Source organism: Mustela erminea, chromosome 6 (genome assembly GCF_009829155.1).
Source record: "Mustela erminea isolate mMusErm1 chromosome 6, mMusErm1.Pri, whole genome shotgun sequence".
In the NCBI taxonomy this organism is placed as follows: domain Eukaryota; kingdom Metazoa; phylum Chordata; class Mammalia; order Carnivora; family Mustelidae; genus Mustela; species Mustela erminea.
Window position 1 is genome coordinate 105,530,895 of NC_045619.1, and position 16,220 is coordinate 105,547,114.

The 16,220-nt window shown below is 57.0% G+C and overlaps 1 protein-coding gene across 1 annotated transcript; it reads right to left on the reverse strand.

Annotated features, from left to right (window-relative positions):
- Positions 1 to 347: 347 nt before the first annotated feature.
- LOC116594152 (WASH complex subunit 1) lies at positions 348 to 15,104 on the reverse strand. The gene is made up of 11 exons (XM_032349152.1): positions 15,015 to 15,104; positions 11,388 to 11,541; positions 4,532 to 4,643; positions 4,199 to 4,345; positions 3,903 to 4,039; positions 3,566 to 3,701; positions 3,169 to 3,370; positions 2,911 to 3,078; positions 1,995 to 2,153; positions 937 to 1,005; positions 348 to 777 (listed from the first exon to the last, which is right to left on the reverse strand). Exons 2-11 carry the CDS (start codon positions 11,534 to 11,536, stop codon positions 638 to 640), a joined length of 1,419 nt encoding a protein of 472 aa, XP_032205043.1. The 5' UTR covers positions 11,537 to 11,541; positions 15,015 to 15,104; the 3' UTR covers positions 348 to 637.
- Between the last annotated feature and the right edge of the window lie 1,116 nt (positions 15,105 to 16,220).

Genomic DNA, 16,220 nt, shown 5'->3' on the forward strand with positions numbered 1-16,220 from the left:
CGACTCCCCCACCTGCTGGTCTCTCTCTTCCCCAACCAGTGCTGGCCCCTAACCTGTCCCACCGCATGTCTAGTTCCCTTGGCCTGGCTCCACGTCCTCCTCCCACGTCAGTGGCACCTCCGAGACATTTTTCCCTGTGTGAAAATCTCCTTCCCTCCATCCGCAACAGCCAGCCCTGTTGACAGCACCTCTCTGCTGTCCCTGACCCAGAGGAAGGGCCCTCAGTTCACCCAGTGCTCTGCCCCACCCGATGCCTGAGCCCAGGGGGAGAGGGAGGACAGGTGCCAGCTCGGAGGAGACGCTCGCCCCCTGCACAGCCAGGGTTCCTTAAGTAAAAGCGTGCTCTTGCTTTATGCTCGGTTCCCGTGTGACACTGCTTTATTGATGCACGTACTCACTTCAGTCTGTGGCTGGAGGAGAGCACAAGGGCTCCCCGCTCCCAGCCACTTGGCCTCAGAAGCTGGCTACCTCACTCCTTGAAGAAGGTCCAGGTGCAGGTCTGGGACGGTCCTCCATGGTCCCTGTTCCTCCATGGGCAGCAGGGGTCGAGAGACCCACAGGCCAGGCATCTCATCCTGGTTGTGTCCATGTGAGGGTGAGACCTAAATCTGGGTCTTGGTGGGGAAGGAGTGAGCCTCTAGGATTCCCAGTCATCCTCATCCTCTTCTCCAGGTGGCTGCTGTGGGGGAGGCAGAGGTGGGATGGAGTCTGACATTCGGGCAAAGGCTCCTCCTGGCCCCTCGCTGGCCCCTGTCGCGGGTCCTTTCCCAGAGATACCTGGGAGGGCAGAGATGGAGGTTGAGGGAGTTAGTTTGGGACACTGGTTCACCTAGCCACTGGAGACTTAAAAACCAGAAGAAAAAAGCAGAATGTGCAGGATACAAAACATCCTGAGATTCGCAGCCCAGGGAAGGCAGCCAGGCTCCGTTGTCCTACCTTTACGCCGCATGACCAGCTTGTTAAAGAGATCCGACATCAGGTCCCCACCTTGGCTTGTGGCTCTCACTGTAGCAGGAAGAAGTCTCAGGTCAAGAAGGATGAGGGGACCAAGGAAAAATCTGCCCCTGGGGTGATCTTCTCAGGGCTGGTCCTCTTTTCTGCTCACTCTCCACACCTGCCAGCCCCGCCCCCCAGCCACAGCATCACTGCCAGGTCCCAGAGCTGCAGGCGGTCACTGGAGCCAGCATCAGAGCACTATTAAACTGGCAGAGCTGCCCTGTGAGACAAAGTGGGCAAGGAGGAGGGGCCCCACAGTACGGGCAAGGAAACTGGCCCAGAGAGGTTGCTGGGCAGTTTGCCTGAAGTCACAGCACAAATCTCAGAAATCTAGCTCGAACTCAAGCTCAGGACTCAAAGTCACTGCGGCTTTGGCCCCGGGTGTTCTTTTCTTTTAAAATTTTATTTGTGTGACAGCCAGAGAGCACAAGCAGAGGGAATGGCAGAGGGAGAGGGAAAAGCAAGCTCTGCACTAGGGAGAGAACCTGATGCGGGGCTTGATTCCAGCATCCTGGATCATGACCTGAGCCGAAGGCAGATGCTTAACCATCTGAGCCCCCCAGGCGCCTCAGGGCCTGAATGTTCTGTTCGTGCTACACTCAGGATGCAGGGCACGGAACCTGCGGCCTCGAGAGGCTTGGAGAAGCAGGACTGCGCTATCCCTCCAGGTCTGCAGTCCCTACAGCAGCTCAGGTTCCCAACCATGTCCTAAGACAGCTCCTGGCAGAATCTGAGCTGGGGGAGGCTTTGGCTCCTGAGTTTAGAGAGGAAGGTTCTAAGCAGGCTACAAAACCAGGAGGGAACCCACAGCTTAGGCAGGAAGGGTGGGAATGTTAGGGACGGCTGCCCAGGGCTTCCCACAGCCTGCCTGGGGAAAGCATGGGGCAGGTGGGCTGGGTGCTGCTCCTCTGACCTCTTGGGAGTCTGGTGGGGGCTACAAGAGAAGGTGGCCCTTTACTGAGAGCCCCCCTACCAGAGCAGGCTGAGGATCCTCTCACCTTGCTCCTGCTCCTTCTGTTTCTTCTTCTCCAGCTTGCGCTCCTTGACACTGCGGAGCTTGGCCTTGCCGATGCCCCCAGCCTGGCGGATGGACTCCAGCAGAGTGGCCCGGCCACTGGAAGGGTCCACCACTTCCTTGGGAGCTCCCTGGACTGCAGCTTGTGGGGGAGGGGGCGGGCAGGGTGTGAGGAAGAGGGCTCCTCAGGCAGGCCATGCTGCAGGACAGCCTTGCCCAGCCTGAGGTTCTGGGGGTCCAGGGGCTTCCCCTTGAGCCTGGCTGTGGGTCTTTCCTTTTGAAAGAGGAAGCCAGTGAGTGAGTCTGAGCTCTGGGAGACCGTGTGCAGCCTGGATGCTGTTTGCATCTGCTTGAGCTCAGCCAGTCCTATGTCCAGGCACCCCTGGTCCCTCTCCTAATGCCACCTAGTTTAGGGGCCACTACAGAGGTGGACTGTGGGAATCTACTGATGGAGACAGTGTCTGAACTTGACACATGAGCCAACATGGGGTTTCTGTGCGACCTTTGGGTGCTGGAGATAGGTGGGGAGATGTCCTGCTAAAACTGAAATCCTGCCATTTACATATATGAGTACTTTGTTGCTGAAGCCTTCTACTGTTTCCAGTAGCTGCCCCTTTCCCACTGGTGTAATTGGAAATGGGGGACAATGGCTCTACCTGTCCACGTCCAGGCTCCCTCTATTCTGGAGATAAGAATTCTGGGGGGCTACAGAGTTTGAAAGCCACTATTTCATGAACCCAGGGGAACAAGATTTTGGAAACAGAACTATTCTGAAGGTCTAGAATTTATGGTCCTATAAACCTCCAGGAAACCCTCCCGGGATCCAGAAATGAGAGGCATCCTCAAAGAGCACACGCCCCCTCGCCCTGACCCTCCACATACCCCAGTGCTGCTCTTACCTAAAGGAGACATGCCGCCACTGCTGTCCTCCTCCCTGGCACCTTGGACCGGGGAGGCCATGGGCTGCGGCGGGGGTGGCGGAGCGTTGACCAGCACAGCCGGAGCTGGGGGAGGCGGGGGTGGTGGTGGCGGTGGGGGGGGTGCTGTTAGCACCCCATCTTCTGGGTCTGAAAGAGAAGTGTGGGAAAGTGTGAGGTGCCCAGGAATGCAAGTGGCCAAGTAAGGGGGTTCTTGCCCAACTGCTGCTCTCTGCTCACCCGGCTTGAAAGTCTCGGCCACCTCTGTGTGGAAGGTGGGCAGCTCTGGAATGGTGCCAGGGGCGGAGGGGGCGATGCCGGGGCCCAGGTCAGCACTGTACATGAGGTCATCGGCAATGCCTGGCAGGTCAGGCAGGTAGGACGGCACGTCGATCTCAGGCACTTGGCCCAGGTCAGGCACATAGAAGTAGTTCTCTGGAACCTGCAGGATTAGGTGGGGGCACAAGCGGGGGCTGAAGGGGGCTTGGGCCCTGCAGTTAGACCCTGGGGCAGTCAGCAGGGCCTAGTGCATACCCATGGACAGCAGGGTGGGAGCAGGGGCTCAACAGATCGCTCACCTAGAGGACACCGCTAGGCTTTCTTGTCCCCCCTCCCCGGCGGGCAGCATGGGCTCTACCTGCTGCTCCAGCTGCTCCCTCTTGCTGATGGACAAAGGGGCATCGAACAGCTTCTCCTCGGTTTCTGCCCCCAACATCACGTGGGTCTTTGTTACAGCACCAGCCAGGGGGTCCAGAAAGACATACTTTTTGTACCTACAGAGGTGGAAGGGATGTCGGGCAGCCCATGGTCAGCTCGAGGCCCAGGGTCCTGACCCAGCTTTCCTACTTCATCCAGGCCAGTTAGTCTATATTGTGGACGCCGACACCTCAAAAGAGCAATCAGACTGCTGGGGCCCCCACAAAGCCAGGCCAGGCCACCCAGCCACCCTCCCAGGGCCCCGCTGTGTGCCGTACAGGTTCTCAGTAGTGTTGAACAGCAGCAAGGAGCTGACGGAGCTGATGTTGCTGGGAAGGCCCCCAAGCCCCTCCTCGGCCTCATCCTCAGGCTCAGGCTTGGTGTTCACACACACAGGGAAGTATTTCAGCTTCTCCTGGCAGGGGCAGTAGCGCAAGGATGGTGGGCTTCGGGACTGGGCCAAAGTGACCACCCATCCCAGTCCTAGTCCTCTCGGGGAATAGAGCCCTCAGTTCCTCCCCAATACCCAGGACCACCTCTGATCACCCCCTGTAAGTGTGTGAGCCCCTCAGACCTGCAGAGCCCACTCGTCCAGGGGGCGATGCTTGCTCTGGATCCTGTGGCGGGGGCGTCTCTGTAGGCCAGGGTCCTGGGCACCCGTGAAGATGGACCCGTACTCCTGTAGGCGCTCTGGAGCTGGGTACTTGGCACTGGAGAACACCTGGGGACACAGGGAGTCCGAGATGCTCCAGAGTCTGGGGGGGTGGCAATTTGAACTAGAAAGCTTGAGGTGTGGCTGGGCAAGGCGGGCAGAGACCTAGGCAACTTCAGGAGCATAGGGAGGGAACAGGGATGGGATTTCTGGGACTGCCTGCCAGCCAGGGGGACTCAGGGTCACATGGTCTACCTTGATTGCCTTCTTGCTGCCCTTGATCTTCTCAATCTTGGCCTGGGCCAAGGAGACCCTCTCCCCAATGGCCTGCAGCTGCCTCCGGCTGAGCTCTACTCGCTGAGAGATTCTGCCATGGGGGGAAAAAAAGAAACTCAGCGGCTGAGGGCTGCTCCCCAAGCCCCTATAGTCTCCTGCACCCCTGCTTCTATCTGCAGACTGCAAAGGCAAGGGCTTCCACAGGGGCCCTTAAAATACAGTGTTACCTGCTTGTCACAGCTGACCTTTAACTGTCCAGGTGACCTCCACATAGATCTCTACTCTGAAGGGTCTAGATGAACTCTACTGAGTTCTTAGAGCTCTGGGTTTGAATGGGCAATCACCCTGGCCCCAGGGTGGTGCCTGGACTTGCCATCTGTCAGGGACAGGGCCCCTGCCTCCAGGAATTTACAGCCTCAAGCAGGGGCAAGCGGAGAGAAAATAGTCATGATTCCTGTACAAAACTGCCTATTTCCAGATGAGACTCAAGCTCCCAAGGAGGAGGGAGGGTGGGCAAAGCTGGGTCTAAATCAAGTCCCAGACCCACTCACGTGGAACTGCCCTGACATACAATAAACGGTTCCTGTGGACAAAGTCCTCACCATGGTTCCTGTGTGTGGTCAGAGCTCGCTCAGAGGCTTCCACCCACCATTCCTGGTGCATCGGGCTCCAGGGACTCCAAGGCCCTGAACAGGCAAAACATGTTCCCGTGTGGCCTCTGCACCGAATGGAGTGCCGTCCCTGCAGACTGCCCCGGGACTGGCTTCTTTGCTTCACCGAGCACACTCCTCACTGAAGACTTCCTGACCACTGCCTCTATAAATGTGCACCTGTCACTTTCCAATCCCCCCTTTCATGGGGAGCCACCTGACATGCATCTATCGCCTATCTGCTCTCCAAGGGGGAGACGGCTGGGCTTTGTTCCCTACTGTCTTCCCAGCACCGACACCTGGAGAGCTCCATGAGTGACTAACATCCATGCGCCCTCAACGCAGATGCTCAGGAGCCTCACTTTCGCTGTCCCTGTTCCTGAGCAACGGCCAGGTTCTTCTCCCTGCGGAGTGGAGTGGGTGAACAGGGGCCAGGGTATCCTCTTCCCAGCTGCTGCCCCACCTGCACAAACACCAGTTCCTGCCCATGACCTCCACGCCTCACATTCAGAGAGGGTGCGTGTCGGCACCCACCTGGCCAGAGGGAGCATACAGGTGAGAAAGGCAGGACTGCCAGCGCCAGTTTACCAGGAAAGGGCAGAGGCCACAGCGATGGCAGGGGGGCCCCCACGGTCTCTGGGGTCACAGAACACCAGGATTTCTTTAAAGGTTTCTTTAAAGGTCAAGGCCCTGGACGCATCTTCCTAAATCAAACCCCACCAACTCTAGAGGATTCTGGCCCCCCAGAGAACCTGCCGGATCAGCCAGTTTCACAGCCCAGGGGTCTTGGCTCCCTGCAGTCTCCCTGCTTATTCCTGGCCCCTTATGTACAGGGGCTCACTGAGGCGGGGGGCTGGCATACAAGCAGGCACGCAAAGCTGCTTAGTCTTCTCTGACAGACTGGGCTGAGTGGGTGGCGAAGGAGACAGAGGACTGAGGGCAGAGCTGCCTTCCAGTGAGAGGACGAAGAACCACCAGACTTGCATGAGCTCCATCTCTTCTGACAGGAAGAAGGGTTTGTGTCTGCTGAGAAAGGGTACTTGTGCGCAAGTCACCTCCTCCAGCTCCCAGCCCAGCCATCCTGCCCAGGGTGCGGAAGCCACCTCCGTGGTTATGTGACAGCTCGGCCTGAAGTCCACATGGAGAGTGGGAGGGACAGCAGAACTGGAGAGGGACAAAGGGCATTTTGTTCTCGTTCTTCCAGCAAGGACAGAAGGGCTGATCTCTCTTAGTTGTGAACACAGAGCTTAACCATAAACCCTGGCAAACTTCCAGAATGGATTATTAAATCGAGGGTCTGTAAGCCCTGCGAAGAGAAAGAGGCAGCTCCCAGGGGTCAGCATTGTTCTAAATTCACAGCCTTTCTTTTTCTGACAGGGATATTAGACTGGTGTAGCAGGGGAAAACCTTAAACATAGTGCATCCTGAGTCAGCAACGATTCTGACAGCTTCTCACAAAATCCTGTGGACGAGATGGAGCTATGGGGGTTGGAACACATTTAGAAAAACTCAGAGCCAGATGAGGAACAGCGCCCGAAGTGCACTGCTGAGCAACGGACTGATTTTAGCCTTGCACGAAGTTCTCTGGCAGGGCCTTGTCCAGCTCATGCAACACTGGGTTAGTAAACTGGGGAGAGCAAATGGAGGAGGGTCAACATGGTCTGCATGGGGAATCAAGACTCACAAATCTCAAGAGTCCAGAAAGATGGACTGTAATCAGCAAGACGAAACTGACAAGGTGTAAGAAGGTGTGAGAAGTCCAGTGCACAAACGCAGAGGATGGAGGGTTAGCAGCAAGGCCTGATGTTTTGGTTAACTAGAGCTCAGTATGAGCTAAAAGTGTGTTAAGCAGCCTAAGAAGGAAACGGGATCTTGGCGCACACAGCTCCTTGTCCCTTCTCCCTTCTTTCAGTAAACAGGGGAGGGACATCCACTCTCTTGGGGGCACTAGAGAGGAAACAGACCCCAGATTAGTGAGCTAATCTGTGCTGGGCACCCACCTCTCTATAGCTGTGTCCCCTTTAAACCGGATCCACAATTTAAGAGAACTCTGAATTCCTTCTAGACTAACTATAGGTCTGTCTTAGTCACTGCTGTGTCCCTAGCACCTGGCACTGTGTCTGACACGTAACAAATACTGGGTGAAAGAAAAGTGACAAGTTCAAGAACGTCCAAAGGAGGGTGATGGTGAGGAGTGAGCTACTCACGTCCTGAGTGTTCTGGCAACAGGTGAGGTGACTTAGACAATACAGTAATTCTCTCCATATGTCAAAATTGTCACAAGTGCTGGCGGGTGGAAAGCGACTGCACTTATCCAGTTATGCCCAAAGGCAGCATGAGGACCAGCGGGTGGAGTTACAAGGAACCAGCTCTCAGTTCTGCACAAGGAGAACTTTCTAGTAAACTTTCCTTCTAGGAGAGCTCTACAAATCAGATTCCCGCGGATGAGCACCCATCAGAAATGCTCCAAGGAAGGCTGCTGTGGGGGGCAGGGGAAAGCAGACAGGATTTCCAGGGTCATCCAAGAGCCTACCAGTCTAAGTAATGGCCCCCAGGCTGTCCAACCTCTCACAGTAGGAGCCGTGGTGCCAAGAACACAGAGCACAGGTGAAAGGGCTCTCACAAGGGGAGTGGCAGTGCCAAAGGTGGCAACAGGAAGGACCAGCAGGCCACATGCAGCTGGGACGGAAAGCCATGACTGATTAGCAGTGCCCTCCACGAGGGTTTGGGGGAGTAGTGGCAAGAGGGTGATCTGTTTGCCATTCCTAATCTACACTCCCTCACTCGGAGGTCTGCTTCATGGCAGGTCAGTTTCCAAGCTTATCACTAAAGCCAAGTCCCCAAAACCCCAGAGTGGTCTCTGTGGGTGTCAGGAATGGAACTGCCTCAGCCAGTCTGCTCAGAGCCCGGGACAGAGATGAACCAGGGAGCAGACATCTCCCAGGGACAGAAGCAGGTACGTTTACCATCTACTTCGAGGCAATTCAATGAACTGGCCTATGCCTTGGGCTTCTTCAGCTGTGACATGGGGCCGGTGACTTCTATAGCACGGAAGAATGAGCAGCGGTGTGCCATGTTCCCGCGCTAGCTGCTGAATCAGGTGTTAGTACCACCCACGAGGTGGTACTAGGAGGGATGAGGGGCTCCAGGTGCTCAGAGGAAAGCAAGAAGAGGCGGTGCTGAGCAGACATGGGGGAGGACGGTCCAGGCTCAGGAAACAGGCACTTCACAGGGAACACCATGAAGGCAGGGTGACAGGAAGCCACTCTTCCTCCCGGGGGACCACCACTTGGGCTCCCGGGCCCCACCTCCCATGCTGACCCCCCAACCCCCTCACAGATGATTTCCGGCCACAGCCTCCCCACCCCCTGCAATCAGCACACCCTCACACCTTCCCACCTGCCCATGGAGGCTGCTGGGGAGGAGGGAGCACCAGCTGGTCCTCCTCTTGCAGGTCCTATCCCTTGGCATTGAGGACACTGAAAGCTCCTGTGTCACCACCTCCGCTCCCCCCCCCCCACATGATTAGGAATGATCTGCTAATTATGCAGGCAGCTGACTGAGCTTCCTAACCTTGGGAGTCACCAGGTGCCAATCAGAGCCAGGAGAGGACAGGAGGAGGGGGGGAAGGGGGCAGAGGGGAGAAGATGGGAAGGGAGAAAAGGGAGGGAGGGAAACCAGGAAAAGAAGGGAGAAAGGAGGGCTTGGAAAGACAAAGGAGAGGCAAGGGAAAAGCTTTGCAGAGAAAAGGAATCCTTCCCCAGGGCTGACGGGAAAGGCAAGCGATAGCACCCAAACTTACACACACGGAAGCTGTCCAGTTCCTCTTCCCTCCGCCCCCCAACCCCCTCTGCCTCGTCATCTAAGTCATGCGAAGCAGGTGACAGGTGACGTCTCTGGGCGGCTATTTTGGGGCCTGGCTTTTCCCAGGTGAGGACAGGCAGATGCCCGGACAGGGGGAGGCACTTGTCATTCTCTTCAGGCTCCGCGCCGCGGCAGAGGAGGAAGGCCAGCTCGGAATGCTAATTTCCCATGAGCTCACCTATCTGCAGAACTGGGCCCAGGAGCCCCTGGGCTGAGGGGCCTGGGCCTGAAATAGGGAAGCGGTGAGGAGGAGACACAGATACCCACATGCCTCTTTACATGAGGTTTCAAGCAGGTGGAGTAAGCTTGAGGGGGAAGATGCCAGCCGGGGTCCCTCCCCCAGGACAAAAGCCCATGAAAAGTGAAAAGCCCACGGGGTGTGTGGATTGCTGCAGGCTGGAAGGTGGGAGGAGCAGGGGAATAAGGCTGGGTCTGGGCCTGCCCCACCCCCACTATCCCTGACCCTCCCTTTCCTTCATCCTGTTCCCAACCTGTCATCATGTCCCCTCATTACTTCCTCTGAAATGTCTCTTCTCCAGCCCTCCCTGAGCTCCCCTGGACTGCAGCCTCACCCCTCCCATGCCTTGACTGCAACCAACAGTTCCTCGAAGCCCCTCCCTCCCCTACTGGCCACTCTTGAGTGCTGCCTGCTCAGCCGTCTCTAAACACTTCTGTGGCACCCTTCTCTGCTCCAGAGCCTCCCTCCAAGGCCCAAATCAAGCACAAAGCCCTGTCCTGTTAGGGGAAGCCCCCACGGGCCCTAACCGACTCGTTCTAACAGCTCACTTGCCCCATCGTCCATCCCCCTCCCTCAGCCCCAGCACATTCCCGCAGCACTGCAGAGCACAGAAAGCAGTGAGAGGCCCTGAGAGTCTGGCTCCCAAGGCATGCAATCAGAGGGGGGTAAGCAAGGCCCAGGAACCCAGAGAAAGCGGACTCTTCACACCCTGTTCCGCAGTGCAGGAGCTGCATGTGGGGCAAGCAGCAATGTCTGCACCCCCCGTACAAAACGGCCCGTTCAGGCCAGCCTCCCCTGGGGAGCCCGGGATACACCATGCTCCCGTTCAGGCCTCTGATCCATTCGCACCCATTTCTAGACCCCAGCAGAGGCCCTGCACACCCATATTCCTACCCCTGCCTAACCACAACCTAGCCCTCCTACGGCCTTCAGGAGGCCTCCCCTGACCACATAGCAGGCATGCAGGTTTCCTCTCCAGCATCCACTTCTTCCTCACTCAAGTAGGGGCCCTCATTTCCTTTGGGGAACCCGCTGCTCCACAGGCTCAGGCCCTGCACTTCAGGTGGGGCTAAAGCCGGGGGAGTAATGCGGGTAACAGGGTCTAAGCCCATCAGTGTGTCATGGCCTCTGCCCCCGCAAGGGGCTCTGGGATAGACATGAGAACCCAGCCAGGCCAGTGTCCCTCTTTCCTATTGGACCTGAACGTTGAGTGCAGGAGCATCAGCCCTGCTGGAGGCCAAGGCCTTTCTGGGAATGCAGCCAACAGAGAAACAGCAAGCTGGGATGGAATGAAGGAAAAATTAGGTACTGACGACATCGGTTAAGCCCTGCGACTCCATATCCTGCTCCACGGACTGGTTATACTATTTGCTTCAGCGGGTTTGGGGAGTTCTGATGCCTACTTATCGTCTCTTCTCTAGATCCCTAGAAGTTGACACAGTTCATGCTACACAGTGAAGAATCAATCCATCTCAACTTGGTGTTTCCCCCATTCTAGACTACAAGGTCCTCAGGACAGGAACCAGGTTGCACACATCGTTGGGACCCCTCAGGGTCCAGCAGTTTTGGCCCAGGGTGGGAGGTCAGTGGGGTGACCAGGCACCAGGCTCCCGAAAGGCACCCTAAGCTCCCTGGACCACGCCAAGGCTCCCAGGAGATAGATTTCCTGCCCTTTCCTCATTCCATCCCTAGGCACAGGGACATGAAACTGTCTACAGGTGCCAAATGCCAGAAAAGTAAAGGCCAGTGTGCTAAAACTCCAGTGCCCCCCGTAGAGAAAGGCAAGCATACAATCACAATCCTGGTGAGAAAACACAAATGTTTCTGACAGGTTTGCTTTCTGCCTCTATTTTGGTTGCTGGGCAGGGGCTATCTATCATCTGGGACTGATGGCTCTTAAAGGCCCGTGTCCTCTTGCTAATGTAGTCCATGGGCATAGTTAGCACAGACATAAGCGCAGAAAGGGCACATTTCCAAAACTACTGATAGCAAGTTCACGGAGGAGGAGCAGAAGGGCTGCTCCTGGAGGGCGCATGCTGACTGCCCAGCCCTCAATCAGGTGTGGGTGAGTGGCAGCACCCACCTGCTGAAGATGTCTCCAGAGACCTTCTGAAGGTACTGCAGGGCATCGGCCACCTGCTGGATGGCCTCCTCTCGCCGCAGGTCCGGCTGGATGAGGGGCACGGCGTAGGTCTGCCCTGCCAATGAGTGCTGGATCCTCGTGGGAGTCATGGTGCCTGTGGGTGGGAACCAGAGCATGAGGGACCAAGTGCCAGGAGGACGGAGCCCAGCCCCCAACCTAAGCACCCCCCCAACCCACCCACCCCCTCCTGCAACTGTTAGCTGTAGAACTGTTTGCTGTAGGTCCCACCTCTGGAGGTGGGGAGTGGGGGACAGAGCAATGGGTGGGAGGCCAGGAGCTCCCTGGAGCTGGTCCTCTGTTGATGCTTGTTGCATCAATGAGGGCGGGCCAGTGGTTAATGACAACAGAGACCAGAGAGAAGCAGTCAGAAGTGCACTGCTCTGCTAGGCACCCTTTCCATCCATTATGTCATTTCTACCTCCCAAGCCTAGACAAAGAAGAAAGAAACCATGGCTGCAGAGTGAAAAAGAGGTTGGGGCAGAGGGATGGATTGAGGGGTGGGGGGTGGAGAATGTCTGTGTCAACTGCCAAATGATACCCAGGTCTGGAAAAGCACAGGAAATGCAGACTCCTGGGTTCTTTTCACTCTGGCCCCGAGGAACTCAAGACCTGTTCCTGAGACAGGACAGGTAGTGGCTGGTGACTGGGCTCTGCTCCCCCAGGCTACAGCTAAGGGGGGCCAGGAGGAAGGAGGGGCATGGGAGGGTGGGGGACAAGGAGGAAAAACACTCCTTCCAATTGCAGGATGAGGGCAGAGTCTATTTATACTGGGTTTAATTAACTCCGCTCCCTGGTGCCATTAAAGCAGCAATCATGCTGCACACGGCACTGATTTGATCTGCAAGAGATGTACCAGGCAGAATATTAAGGCTCCGGGCCCCTATAAATAGGCCTAATCACAGCCCCTCAGTAGAAGACGGTGAGGAAGACATTAATCAGAGCTGGCACTGTGCTACAGACCTTTTCTCTCTGGCCCCATGTTGGGGCCCCTGAGTGCAACACAGATGGAGGTGGGGCAGGGTAAGTGTAACAGGGAGGGCTGACACGGGGGCTTAAAGAATGGTTTGACTTGGGGTAAGTCGCTTGCCTTCTCTGAATCTCTGATTTTTCCCATTTCCCATTTTGCAGTCTTGAGCATGGCACCACTCGCCAAGAAGTGGTTCTTCACACCATCTTCTCCAAGCTGGAGCTTACTCCTTTGCTCCCTCTTCTGGCTTCCCCAGCCCTTCCTTCTCCCGGGGCTTGTTCCTCCTATCAGCCCTCCGGGTCTGCTCTTCAACTTCTTCTTGGGCAGTGACATCCTCAGTCAGACCCGAAGCTGCCTAGCATCCTCTTCTGGGCTGGAGCGTCCCTCCTCACTTCCCCACTTCTCTTCCCTCCTATCACATGACCCAAGTGGGGCCAGCTGATGCCGAAGCCAGGAACCTAACCCTCTGAGACCACTGCACTCCTTTCAAGAAGCCCCCCCCCCATTTATATTCATATTGATGCAAACTTGCTGGCCTTTCTAACCTAATTCTGTACCTCCGTTTTCCTATCTGTAAGCTCAGGAGAGGGTAAAAGGTGGAGATACTTCTGTGCACATTTTGAGATAGTTCCTTGTAAATTACCCCAACTGTGTGTGTGTGTGTGCACAGGAGGGGGTCGTACGGGGACAAATCTCAACAAGGAAGTAGCAGGTCCACTCAAGAATTAAGAGACTGAGGGGTGCCTGGGTGGCTCAGTCAGTTGAGCATCTGCTTTTGGCTCAGCTCATGACCCCAGGGTCATGGGATCAAGCCCCACATCAGGGTCCCTGCTCAGTGGGGGGTCTGCTTCTCCCTCTCCCTCTGCCTGCAACTGCTCATTTATGCACATGCTCTCTCTCAAATAAAATCTTGAAAAAAGAAAAAGAACAAAGAGATTGAGTACTAATGGTTAGTTGTTTATTCATTCAGTCTCCAGACATCTCGGGATCAGCTACTAGGTGCCAGCCATGATGGCAACAAAGATGAGTGGGGCACTCGGCTAGCCACAGAGACAGCCTCACAAACAAACACCACATGACAAGTGCTCTAATTCACAATACTAGTGGCTAGGGGAGAAGCCCCAAGGAAGGAGTGATCATCCCCGCAGAGGTTGGAGGAGTCAGCAAAAGGTTCTCAGTAGAAATGGCATCTCTCTACCAGGCCCAGCCAGGCACTGGGGAGAGGGCATTCCAGGTAGAAAGACTTGAACAAAGGTGTGTAGGGAAGGGCAAGTAAGTGGCGCTGAGTGATAAGGGTACAACTATCCTTGGGCCATTAGCAGGAAAAAATTAAAAAGCCAGATTGTGATAAACACTGCATACCCCAGCAAGAAGTTGACTCCGAAGCCCTTACGGAGGGGCTGTCCAATATGCTAACCTCTAGCTGCACATGATCTGCCGGAGTGGAGGGTGGTGTAAGTGCAAAATGTAAACCAAATTTCAAAGACTTAGTAGGGGAAAAAAAAATGTAGAATATCCCATTAAAATTTTTATATTGATTACAGGATGAAATGACCGTATTTTAGATACACAGAATTAAAGAACATCTATTACTAAATCGATTTCATCTGTTTGTTTGTTTTCTTAATATTTTACTTATTTATTTGAGAGAGCGCGCGCCAGAGCGAGCTCAGGCAGGTAGAGGAGCAGAGGGAGAGGGAGAAGCAGGTTCCCCACTGAGCAGGGAGCTCCACGCGGGACTCGATCCCACGGCTCTGGGATCATTACCTGAGGTGAGTGCAGACGTTTAACCGACTGAATCACCCAAGCTCCCCAATCTGTTTCTTCTTACTTGTAAAATTACAACGTGGGGCTCACGCCGTATTTCTATTTGATGACACCACCTCACAGAATATGATAAAAACCATAAGACACCATACCCGCCTCTCAGTGCTGTTTAATCACAGAAGTGCACGGACTCCTTCCCGCAAACCATCCCCGGGCCCCAACTCCCAGGGCCCTCAGCTGCCCAGGTTAACAGCAAGGCCGGACGCAGTCAGGAAGCAAGCGCGGGGAAAGCAGCGAGACAGGTCACCTAAGAGGGGCCGGGAGGGAAGGGAGCTGCTGAAGGGGTCTCCGAGGACTCGGTCGAGCCCGCTTGCAGGGCCCAGGGGCCAGAGAGTGCAAAGACCCGTGAAGGTCACGGGACCGGCGGGCCGCGACGGGGAGGGCGGGCTGGAGCCCGGGCCCCGAGTCCCGCGGGCCGGCAGGGCCCTCCCCGCACCCCGGCCTCGGCCTCACGCCGCGGAGGAGAGCGGCTCCAGGGGTGCTGGTGAGCGGGGAGGGGCCCATCAGACTCAGGGCAGAGGCTCGGCGCCGCTTCCGGGCGGGAGGGCAGCCGGGTCGCAGGCCTTTGCGGACGGCGGCCGCGGCCCGGCTCGGCGCCGGGCCTCCCAAGAGGAAGGAGCGCGGCGTATCCCAGGCCTCGCCGCCTGGCCCGGCCCTGCCCGGCCTCCCGGAGCCCCTCCCTGCCCGCCTCCACGCCGCGTCCCGCCCCTGCACCACCCCGCGCAGCCCCGGGATCCCCCGCGCCCTCCCCCGGCCCGCCGCCCGCTCCTCACCTGCCCGCCGCCCGCCGCCCCGGCCGCCGCGCTTCCGCCGCGCGCGCTCCGCCGGGTCCTGGCGCCGCCGCTCGGCCTCTCGGGACGCTCGGCCCGCTGGCGGAGCTCTGCGCAGCCAGTGGCGGGCCCCCGCGCAGAACAGGCCGCCCGCGTCCCCCCGCCGCACCCCTCGCGCGTGCTGCGAGGCGCCAGGTCGCCTGGAGCCCTCACTTCTCCCGACGCCCCGTCACCTCCCCGCCTTCCGCTCAGACCCGGCCGCGCGCTGCCCGCCCCCTTCGTCCGTCCGCCCCTCAGCGCCGCCCCCGCGCCGGACCCCGACCCGGGACTGGTCCTGGCCCCGCCCTCCCTCCGCCCGCGTGCGCCCGGCGGTCCCGGCTCGGCCTCCGGGGCGCACAGACGGACAGAAGGTAGAATGGTGGGTGTGCTGCGCCTGGGCTGGTGGTTTCGTGCTTACAGACTTTCGGTTTCTTTCTGCGGTTTCTCCCACCGCCTTGGACTCAGGATCCCCTGAATCCTCTCTCTGCCCAACCAGGCTTCGGGCTGCATCGGCCAGCGGTAGCGAGAACCCTAGCAAGTCGCTATAGCCGGAATCCCCCGGCCTCTACGTCAGATCACCCTCCGTGTTCGACCGCGCGCCTCATCCCCCACGATCCCCCCGCGGCTTGCCCTTCGTTCCGGCTGCCCTGAACAAGAATCCTGTTGGTCGGCCGAGCAAAGAATTACCTACCCTCTTAGGGATTTTCCATCCGCTGCCCCGACCCCCGCCTCCCCACCTTGGCTAGAAATCCCCCTCGGCCATGCTGTGTTTGCAAGGGACCCTGCTTATGTACCGAGGTCTCTTTCCCCCTCTGTTGCAAAGTCCTAAATAAAATCTCTTCTTACTGCTAACTGTGCAGCTCTAGTTTTCTTTGACACGTCAGTTCGGAATGATGAGAAAGTTCTGGAGACTGGAATGCTTGTGGCCTGCTTCCTTTTGAGAGCTGCAAAGAGAGGCTATCAAAGCACTCTGTGGATGATTTGTACACAGAAGGAAATTTGTATGTGCCCCAAGATGTTTGTTTACACACATGTGCACGCACATGCTGCCACCACATACCAAAACTGGCTGTTTTCTCACAAAAGTGCTGCTAGGCCGCTGCCCCCCGACCCAGACCACCCAGTGCACCCTCAGTTTACCCTCCACTACATAGTTCTTTACCTAATCCA